General features: G+C 40.5%; 1 protein-coding gene across 1 annotated transcript in view; it reads right to left on the bottom strand.

Moving 5' to 3' along the window:
- Positions 1–843: 843 nt before the first annotated feature.
- Positions 844–11,732, bottom strand: part of LOC122808721 (trichohyalin-like) — a 196,239-nt gene continuing 185,350 nt past the window's right edge. The window contains exon 6 of the mRNA XM_044079714.1: positions 844–3,144. Coding sequence (XP_043935649.1) covers positions 2,821–3,144 — 324 coding nt within the window. The 3' untranslated portion in view covers positions 844–2,820. The remainder of the gene's footprint in view (positions 3,145–11,732) is intronic.

The raw sequence follows: 11,732 nt of genomic DNA, 5'->3' as shown, positions 1-11,732 counted from the left end.
GAGTTTTAGGCCTGAGGAATTCAATACTTCTAGTTGGAAACAATGCCGTCAGTTTAATATGAAAGTCTGTAGGTCTGAATACATCCTCAGAAGCCGGTGCCTGCACAGCGGCTCCGGACCCATGCAAGGTAGAGACATCCGCAGGTTCCATAGTCGAAGAAGCATCTTACGGCATACCGGACTCCGAATGGGTTTCAGTAGAGGCCTGCGAATCTGTAGTAGCGAGTATCAGGGGGCTGCAAAAGTGCATGAGTACCGGCGGACTGGTGACTAGCTTCATGGAAGTGTCATCGGCAGTTTTGGACTCATGCGGTCTGTCTCTGTCTTTATCCTTACTTTTTTTGGAAGATTGGTAGCCAGATGGCTTAACGAAGCCATTTTGGAGTACGGAGATCGAGAAGGAAAGTATTTAGCTACAAAAATAGCCCGATGACGAATAGTTCTGGGATTGAACAAAGCACAAAACCAACAGCGAGGGACGTTGTGGTCTGGGCCTAAACAGGTGACGCAGTAAGAATGAAAGTCTCTATGAGGTATTTGCTTTCCACAGGCAAGACAATTGTTAATTTTTTCTGATATCGGTTAGAGCAAGAAAAAAGGACCCCTAACAGGATACTTATCTTTTTTGAAGACTCCGGGTCTGAAACTCGAAAACGAAAATTTCAGGAGTCGGCCAACCGGCACTTGCGGACTTCTTCGGGCACCGCACGGCAAGAAAGACTGATGTAATGGCATCGGCTGCATGTTTTATACCCCTGACGACCTGATGTCATAGAAGAAGTGAAAGCATCTGACACAGAAATCCGAAGACTCTGGTATTCAGGCCGGCTGAGGGTTCCCTGCAGCCAGATAACCCTAATGTGATGACTGCAACACTGAAACACGAAGAACATCAATCCTATTTGATAAGACTGGAAATGCACTGGTCTTCAGGAATTGTCAGTATTCAAGAATACAGTCTGTTACAGGTCCTGCAATGCCTGACTGTGGCTTCTTTTATGACAAGCATGCATTTCAATTAATTCTGCTGTTAGCTGTTAGGAGACCACTACTAGAAGGTAGGCAGAACAACTGTACAGCTTCCTTAGTAGTGTAGGAGAGCTGTACTACTGTAGAGCAATGCAGGAAATTATTTTTAGCATTCTATACTGGCAATTCTAGAAAACCAGTGATGTGTGTTTTCTTACTGTTGACCAGAACTACTCTTTACTATACACTGTAGAGTATGAGCTCTTGGGATGTTTACATGTGGATGCTTCAGAAAACAATTACAGATGTAAAATATAATTTAACATCAGTAAAGCATTATAATTTAAGCAAGTTAAATATGTAACATTTTGGAAAGGAGAATCACTTTTTAAACACCTGAATATTCTCAACTGCTAACAATGCTGGTACATGCTTAAACTTTCAATTATATTGCTTAAAATTTACTGCAGAGTTAATAATACAGAATATTCACCATAAATAGAAAACTGCAAGTAATTTACTTTTATTCATTCATTCTCTGACTACCTGTTTAATCCAGTTCAGTGCCTAATTCAGTAATCTGCAAAGCAGAAGAATTATATCATGTATATAATGATAGCCCATTGCAGCACACAGACACAGACACACACACACACACACACACACACACACACACACACACACACACACACACACACACACACACACACACCAATACTGAAAAATGACGATTCATATGCTGGCTAAAAATCACTGAACAAACAAATATGTGATTATATTTCACAACACTACATTTTGTAACTTTAATCTGCAAATAAACTGACTTCTCGGGGAACAGGATTGCTTGTCTCATTTTCTTATAATTATAGATGAGGAATTGTAAGAGTAGCAATTATGAAAAAGGACAACTACTATTTTCTGCATATTTTCAGATCTGAATTTTTCCACATTTAGTTCTATGCTGTTTTGCAAAGTGTGTGTGCTTATCATGAGCCTAGGAGCTGATACCTCCTCATTCTAAATGTATTTAAATTTAACTGAGTAAAGCCCACTAGAGACAGGGACCCCCTTTTGTTTAGAGGCATGGGAATATTATGGTGGCCACCAGTGAAGATGTGCTGATTAAACCCACGTCTTCCTTAAGTTTTATCTGATGGATCTACTAAGATTTAAACCCATGTCTTTCATAACACTTATATGATAGATATATCAAGACTATTCAGTCTAAATTTCCAGGTCTGTAGACTGCACTGCTCTACCAGACTTGCATATTAAATAACTGTAATAAAAAATGAAACAGAAAGCCAATAAGATATCTACAATACTTCGTAAGAAGTAAACATGCCTGCGTATCTGGTCCAGGTAACAGATCAAAGCCAGATTCCTGCTTACTTGTTCCATTTCTTAATTAAGCCAGTAAATAATAACAGAAGAGAACTATACTTGAAAAATAAAATGCAAATCATGGATACATGACAAGAAGTAGAAGGTAGAACTCTTTCTGCAGATCTGGGTTTACTACTTCTATTCCATTGACATAACAAAAGAGGCACCATCAACAGTGACAGGATGTATGTACGGGCCCATTCTCTCTGTCAGCTACTGTAACCATTCGGCTAAGGAGAAACTATAACAACTGCTGACTGTCATATGATGGCTATAGTCTAGATAATCATTAAAGGCATTCAAGTCATAAAAGCAAACATTATATCTGACACTTATTTTAACGTTTCACAGAAAGCAAATAAAGCAGCGGCAGTGAGGTATATTTTCATAAGTAATAGGATTTAGAATGAAATGTAACATGCTTCCAAGAGAAAATAAAGATCTGTAATAACTCTAATGTGTTTGCTACCGAGATGCAGTTTTTCTTGTGTAATCCACCCTGGGTGTAGAACTAACAGGTCCCATCTCTGTTGATGGACTTGCAGTTTGATCCCAAGAGGTGGAGCCTGACAGAAAAATGCCAGCTGCAAAGCTCTGATTTAATGAGTCATCTAGACGTCGGGTCTCAGATTCCAGGACTGCTGGCTTAGGGTCATGGGAAACGGTAGCCAAGGAGTCAGAAAGATCACGATGCAGGTCAGAGATCTGTTCACTGTTCACAGCACATCTTCGGATATATTCCTGTTTTTGTCTCTTCAAAGTAGACAACTGCTTCTTTAAGATAGCAACCTTAAAAAAGAAGGTTAGAAGGTAAGACAAATGAAACAGAAAAAATGCATTTCATCATCAAACACAGTATAAAAGTAAAAAGTAATATGTACACCTACTATAACTCTGGATTCCTGTGAACTCTACAGGCTGATTTATATACAAAGTACATGACATTATTACTGTGTTGCATATGCCTGTACACTCCGCTTCCAATAGGTGAATGTACAGCACAGCAATGAATTTGGCCCATCCCCAACCCAGGATGGGTGAACTCAAGCAGATGCTTGTTCCTAACTCTTGAAGAGTTTCCCCCAGAACCCAAGTGATCAGGTCAGACTTAGGGTTTTATTGTTCTATACCACACAGCTGTCTCCCCTCCCTTCACTTACAAACTGACAATCTAATCAGGAGGCAAGGACAATGGTCCATTACAGTTAAGAGTTATAAACAATCTGCCATCAAGGAAAGCAGAAGGAGATCTCAGTGCCTTCTGAAGTCAGTCCATGAAGATAAGTTTGGTAGGTACCCACATAATATGGACAAGAAATCTGAAGGGCCTCCAACAATGCCTTTCTAATGATCAACATTTACTCAAGACTAAACGTGGAAAAGGCTCATGATAAATTGCTATTATGAGGTGTCTTAACTATTCTCATATACTACATTCAAGGTACAGAACTTGTACAATCTGTGGTTACAACAGACTATAGAAGCATTACATACAACCTGGCACAAAATCCTCTGAAACAAGAAGTGGCAATATCTATAAAAGAGCAAGCCTTAAAGTCATAACCATTTCAACAAAACAAAATAAAATGATTAAAATGATTTTACAGTAAGCAAGCAGTATTTTAAAGGATGGGCAAAGATTTAACAACTTTCAGTTTATTTATAATCTCTTCAGTATTTGACTCTCTGGAAAATACATTGAATGTTGAATGGACTGGTTCAATGCAAACTTCAAAACAACATTTAGAAGAAAACCAGGCTAAGTTTTTAATTTTTTTTTATTTAAACAAAATCAACTATGGCTCTGCATACACAACAGCCTGAACTCCAGAAATTCTAGCTCAAAAATTTTAGCATATCAGTTCTCAAGCTCTGCCACAGGGAGCCCCACTTACATCCCATAAAAGTTTGTGAAACTTCTTAGATACCAGAAAGTTAATCTTCCCCATACAGAACAAGAATATCCTGCAATATAATGCACACTTATCCACACATTTGAAATAACAATACTTCACTTAGCACAGTAAAACACACATTCATTGACTGCTTAAATATAATGTGTGCAGCATTTTCAAATTTGTTTCTGCTGCCCCTAAAACAGGCCTGAGCCTTCCCAGGAAGCCAGCCCCACCAGCTGAAAAAACATGTACTCTAGTGAACATTAATGACTACAAGGAAAACCGTTTTCCAAGACCAGCATTCCAAATATATATTTATTTTTATTTTACATTTGTTGACTGGGATAGTCCGACTAGATACATGTCCATTTTCAGCGGAGACCCGGGAAGAAAACTCCAAAGGAAGTAATACAGGCAAAACTGACAGTACACACTAAAGAACAATTACAAGCAATTCCAACACAGTCTAATAGCCACACGGAGTGTAGGTTATATAATCTAACAGGCTTATTGTCTGGTTAACTAAATTACAATACAGTAGATTTAAATTCACAATATAAAACTGCTACACCAGTGTTAGCAAATATTTAGTCAGGCTTGGCGCAAGGACATAGCCATTGAGTCGAAGTACTGCTTGAGGGCTTTCTTGAAATAAGACAGAGTAGTGTGTAATGTAATGTGAGCAGGTAGCAAGTTCCAAGTTTTGCATACAGAGTTGGCAAACATGGAGTCCACAGCTGAGTTGTTGGATTTGTTGGTCTGTACTAGAAATCTACTGGATGAGCGAAGTGGTCTGAGGTTGGTGTGGGGATAGATGATGATGTTTTTCAAAGCAGTTGTATTTTCAGGTTGGTTAAGTACTTTGTGAGCCCAATAAGTTGGTTATACTGAATCTGCCTGCATAGCTCTAGCCATCCTAGATTTTTTAGGTTTATGCAGTGATGTGTTCGGTAGAGCAGACCAGTGGCAAATCTAGCTATACTATTGTAGCAGGCAGAGTCTGTTAAGTTCAGTTTAATTTAAGTTGGCAAGTAAAGGGGAAGCATAGAAGACTGGAAAGCAGATGGGAGCGGGCGATGGCAGTCCTAGCAGGTGGGGTTAGGAATGGTTTTAGTCTATATAGTGAGCCCAGTTTTTTATTAATGGATTTTATCATTTTATTAACGGGAGCGTCAAATTTGAGATTGTTGTCTACAATTACCCCAAGGAGTTTTGTGTGATCATCTGACGAGATTATGGTGCCATTGCTGGACTTAATGGAGAAAGATATCCCTGGGGATTTTTTGTTGGGATTTAGAATAAGACATTGGTCAGCAAGCCAATTTTCAACTAGGTTGAAAGTACACTGAGTACTTAACTGCAGCTCAGCCTGGGTGGTACCAGCGCAGATCAACGTGGAGTCGTCTGCATACTGAATGCAATTAGCATTTGGGATGACAGCGTGGAGATCATTAATAAATATGGAAAACAGCAGTGGTCCCAGAATAGACCCCTGGGGACACCTAGGGTGTTGGGTAAGAGGTTGGATAGATTGTTCTGCCATAGTACAGCTTGCTGTCTACTGTCGAGACAGGATTGGAACCACTGAAGGGAGTGATGACCTAGGGACATTTTTATCAGGGTGTGGATAAGTAGATGGTGGTTAACCACATCAAAAGCTTTAGAGAGGTCCAAGAAAAAGGCTGAGGATAGCTTGTTTTTGTTTCTGTTATGGTTTATATCATTAGTGAAGGAGAGGAGGGCTGTGGTGGTACTGTGATGTGGTCTAAAGCCATGCTGAGATTTAGCCAGTAGATTGTACTGGGTTAGGATGATATATTAAAAAAAAGGATTCAAAAGATGGAACAAATACTTGAAAATACAACACAATGACTGATGTTTCTGCCTCAGGTGATGACAATTGATCCAAGTCCTTAAAGATTCATGAATGACTGAGACATGTATTGTTTTAACAACCTTACTGTGATTGATTTCACCTTGTTGAGACCTAAACAATTTCAACAAAATCCTCTAGGTATACATTTAATCACCCCCCCCAAGTCATTCCTACAATTATACCACTCTGTACTCTCACCTTTTTGGTGGGTGAGCCACCATGCACCTGAGATGAGGAGGCCCTGCCCACTAGACCACCCCAATCTCTATGCAAGCCAACTTCAAGGTCTCAGAGAACAGGAAAAGTGTAGAAACAAAAATAAAATGCACATTTCTCACATTTTCTTTGTCCTACTACCCAAAAGCAAAGCTCAGAATTTGTGACAAGTCCAGTACCCATATACTGAAATGTTAAAATGTTTCATGAGATCTTCTGGCTAGGATAGTTTGTGAGTGTGTTACATGGTACATTATAAACAGTAATGCTTCCTTTTTTTAACAGAGTACCAAAACCTCCACTTGACAAACAGAAGAAACGCGAACCACATATCATGCAAATCTAAGCATTAATGTATTTAAAGCGCACACCCCATCAACATTTCTCTTTTTTCTAGTTACAAATGTATCTATTTCTGCACATTCACGAATACCATGCATTACGCTGCAAGCTCCATCCTTCAATCCTCAACCCCTTTTCCCATTTTGCACTTGGTGTTAGGGTGTCACTTCCACAGTGCAAGCCAAGGTTTACAACGCCAGGTGGCTAGCCCTGCCGAGGTAGTTCATTTGCACCACACACTCGCGCACACACACTTACCTATGTCCAGTTTAGAGTGTCCAGTCCGCCTACTGCATATCTTTGGAATGTGGAAGGAAACTGGAGCACCCAGAGGAAACCCATGTGACCACAGAGAGGACATGGAGACTCCACATAGGAGGCACCCCAGCCAAGAATTGAACTGAGGAACCTCTTGCTGTGAGGTGACAATGCTAACCACTGCACCACCGCAACCACCCTACATAACGTACCCCATTACTTTGCAAGATCATTTTAAACTAAGTGCAATACTCTGACAAACAAACTATGTGCTAGCTACATCAAATACGACCATTTGCTTACAAACTAACTGCATATAAATATATACATATTTTCAGTCCTTGCAATAATTTCTAACTGCCCACATTATTTGTTAGATTCAATGACATTCCAGATTTGAAAAAAAATTAACATGACTGTTCACTCTGGAGATCCAATCTCTCTCTTACTGCATTTCTTGCTGTCCTACTGTTTTTCTTTTAGAGATCAGACTTCGACAACATCATCTCTGTACAGAACTTGGCTATCACAGCTCTCTCAGTCAGCCTCTAGTTTCTTGTGGCCTTACCCAGTCTAAATATTCTGGCTGCTCTTCCTTCAGTGTCAACATATCTAACAGAAATGTTTGTGATTCTGCTTATTCAGTTTTCCATCTTCCAAATAGAAAACAAAAAGTTATGTACTAACCATAACGATAGATCTATGTTATCTGTTTCTGTCCTTCTACAAAGTATGGGCCTTGGATCTGACCGTGGATCTGGCTTTGACCACTTCTAAGCTTTGGATCCAGGGTTCAGGCCCCTCTCTCTAATCATAATCCCTTTGTAGGGAGCAAGTTACCTCAGACTGAATGCCCACCATTAAAGGGATTTAAAATTACAAAGGTGATGACAGCCAAACAACTGAGCTGACCTAAATGCTGCCAGTCTGTGAAAAGAGTGAAAGGGACTGAAATGATCTTCAGGGGCCAAGGCAAGTTCAGCTAGAAGCATCTCAGAATAAAATCATGTTAAGAAAATTGTACATGCAAAAAATAAGGAAGGGGATGGTGTGAGGGCAGTTGAAGGACCAAAACTGACAAATCAGAACTATCTTTAAGGTGAGTACACAACTTTCATATCTGGTGTTGTCTTTTACTGGACAGACTTCCCAGCTACTTTCTTACTTGGGTGGCCTTATGGGAGGATATCCCAGATACAGCTTTACCAAAGGAGGCTCCAGATCTGGATGCATATCCACTTTATAGTGTGGTATGAAGGTATGTACCTTGGACGAGGTAGCTGCAGTGCATATGTCATCAACTGGAACATTAGAGAAGAGTGTTGTAGACGAAGCCACAGATTTGGAAGAATGAACTTATGGGGTCAAAGGAAGTGACAATCCTCTTTATTAATAAACAAAGGAAATGCACTGTGATAACCAGCATGAGAGGATTACATTGGACACTGCTTTTCCAAGTTCAGCAGTAGAGAAAGACACAAACAACTGATCAAACTTTTTCATAGGTTCATAGGTAGGTACTAGGCTATCGGCCCAAGGGCCTACGTAAGCCTAGCCAGCAAGATACCATAGCTTACGCCACCCAAGCAAGTTATTTTCCTGTGCCACTGTCCAGCAGAGACACAGAAGTGATCCCCGGGGTGTATTTCCTATTTCCCATCCACTCATCAAGATTTTTCTTGAAGAGTGCTAATGAAAAACTTTGATTGACATAGATGGGTAGCTTGTTCCAGAGTATAGGAAGTCTCTGGGACAGGAATCTATCCCTCCAGCGTGTCCTGTTTATTGTGGTGACAAGGTTTAGGTCCCCAGAGCATGTAGCTTGGAGGGATTGGGATTTCTTTAGGTGTAGCATGCCCAACAGCTCTGGGTTTGACATAGCTTTATATGTTAGGCAGAGATCACCTTGGAGTAGGCGATATGCTACGGAGTAAAGCTGGAGTTTTTTGAGGCGGTCAGTGTAGGGCATTTGTTTGAGGCCAGTAATCCTCTTTGTGAGGTACTTCTGTGGCCTTTCCAGCTGATGCAGATGTCTTGTGAGGTACATTCCAAAAGGGGAGTTGTACTCTATAATGGGTCTAATGAGTGATGAGTAGAGGGGAACAATGACCTCTTTTTTCCTGGATGAGAACCCTTTTATGATGAGGTGTGCCATGTAGAAGGACTTCCTGACTACTGTGGCGATATGACTATCAAAGGAGAGACTACTGTCCACCTGGGTCCCAAGGTCTCTTATCACGCATTCGGTGTTAAGTAGATTGCTGCCTATGTGGTAGTTCATGGGTACAGAGTTTTTACCAAAGGGGATGGTATTGAAAGCCTTGGCGAGGTCAAGATAGGCTGTGTGAACCACCTTACCCTCATCCACGGCTTTGGTGACAGCCTCAAAAAAGTCGATCAGGTTCAGGAGGCATGATCTGCCTTTCACAAATCCGAACTGAATGGGATCCAGTTTTTGGAGGTTACCAATGTCGTACTGCAGTGGTGATGCTCTGGTAGCATTGTCGCCTCACAGTAAGACGTTGTCCTGTTCGATTCTCAGCTAGAGCATCTTGTGTGTGGAGACATGCGTGAATGGGCGTACCTTCACTGAAGGTTGTGCGTCAGGGCCGGCAACTCGGCACGTAAAAATCTACTGCCAATCCTTAGCGGACCAGAGTTCTGCTGTGGCGACCCCTAACCAGGAAAAGCCAAAAGACACAACAACAACCAATGTCTTTTTTTATGAGTTCCATGATGATACATTCCATGGCCTTGCAGATCAGGCTCGTCAGGCTGATAAGTCAATAGTTCCCGGGATCAGTGGTGGCTCCTCCATTGTGGAGTGGGATAACTGTTGCTGTGCGCCATTCAGTGGGCACAAAGCCTGATGCACGGCTATTATTGAACATAGTGCTTAAGTGGGGAGCCAGTTCGTTCTGAAGTTCGTGTAAAACGCAGCCTGGGATGTTGTCCGGTCCCCATGGATTCTGTGTTTTTGGCTTTAGAGAGTGCAGCTTTTACCTGCGTAGTTGTGATTACAGGGACTCTGCATTCTTCCTGTATAGATATGGGCCCTTTAGGGGGTGAGAGGAGGGTAAAGTTAGCACTGAACCGATCTGCCAGGATGTTGCTAATATCAGTTATTTCTGTAATTTTCATGCCTTTGTATTGTAACTCAGAGCAGATCTGGGTGTTGCCATCTAGATTCTTGACATAGCTATAGAATGCTTTGTGGTTGTCCTTGGATTTTGTGGCGATTTTGTTCTCATAGCTAGCTTTGGAGGATCTTATAAGGGATCTCAGCTTCTTACTGAGGCTGACCAGGGAGCTCCTCCACTCATGGGATTTTACTCTCTTTTGCAACAGTTTCTTCCTTCTGTTGTACAGTTTGTTTATGGCAGGGAACCACCAGATTGGCTTCTTTGTTTTGGAGGATAACATCTTCGTTCTGTTTGGGATAGCACGATCCATGCACTCGTGTAAGTGCTTATAGAGTGCATTTGTGTAGGATGCTTTTGGATGTTGACATTTTTAAAAATGTTGATAGTACACTGAGTACCACTGTTTATAGAAAATTTCTCCAATTTGATACTTTATTACATGCCAGCAGTTGCCATCCTCCACAGATTATCCATAACATTCCAAAATCCCAGTTTTTAAGGATACACAGGATCTGTTCAGATGTAGAGGAACAGACTCATCAAGAATCTGTTTTAGTGGATAGTTTCTGTGCTAGAGGTTATATTGTGACCTGGTGGTATTTGTTCGTAAGTCTGTCCAAGGGCCGGATAGATCACAACTGTTAAAATACTAAGAATAAAAACATTACGAACAACCCACTTAAGCTAATTACATACTTTGGTTGCAATACCCCTTTTTTAAAATCATTACAGGGCTACACTATTGACTGATAAAGTATTGTGTAAATTATTGCCATCTAGATGTTAGTTTTCTTATCGAAGAGGTAGGTGATTGGAAGGGTGGTTCAGCTATTACAAAAGGAACATTATGTACAAGCAGGAAGACAGACAGACTATGGTAGATGGTACTTTGCTGCGGGGTTGCCAGCCTTGTGGACATTGTTCCATGTGCAAATTTGTCTGCAAAACTAAGCAATTCACGTCCAAAATACATCTAAAGTGTTTGATATTATGTTTGCTAACTGTAGCTCTGACTGGGTGATTTACCTAGCCACTTGTACTTGTTCTGCTTTTTACTTTGGGCAAACTTCATGACCTTTTAAATTGCAAATATCTCAACATTTGAGTGATATTAGCAATAATCGTGTTTCTAATGCTCTTTGTAAAAAAAAATACTACTGCCAAATTTATGTTTGTGGTCGCTGAAAGAGTTACTTTTGCTAGGTCCAATAAATGGATGGCATGATATTTTGAACAAAAAAGAAAAATTGTGGATTATTAGACTAGGTGGATTGTTTCTACCGGGTCTTAATGAGCAATTGTGAATTAACCAATGATAGCTTATTATATAAATTTTACTTGTGTATTTAAACTAGTGGAATTCTGTTATGGATGTAACGCTGAGGAAGGCATTTTTGCCAAAACCGGTCTGTTATTTTTACAGTGTGTTATGCTGTATTGTAATTATAGTATGTATTACACTGGAATTACATAATTTCCTTTACTGGCTCTGTGTGCTGGCCATTTTTGGTGTTTACTTTATACTATTTTGGCGTTTGCACTTTGATGTACCTGCAGGGGAGTTGGTGGCATATTATTTTCACCCACATGGAAAGACGATATTGCGGCTAACTGTACCTTGACTGTGGAATAGCTGGCACTACA

The sequence above is a fragment of the Protopterus annectens genome, chromosome 8.part0 (genome assembly GCF_019279795.1).
Source record: "Protopterus annectens isolate FY-2018-M chromosome 8.part0, PAN1.0, whole genome shotgun sequence".
In the NCBI taxonomy this organism is placed as follows: Eukaryota; Metazoa; Chordata; order Ceratodontiformes; family Protopteridae; genus Protopterus; species Protopterus annectens.
Note: the sequence above shows the minus strand (reverse complement) of the source record. Positions and strands in the feature narration are given on the sequence as shown.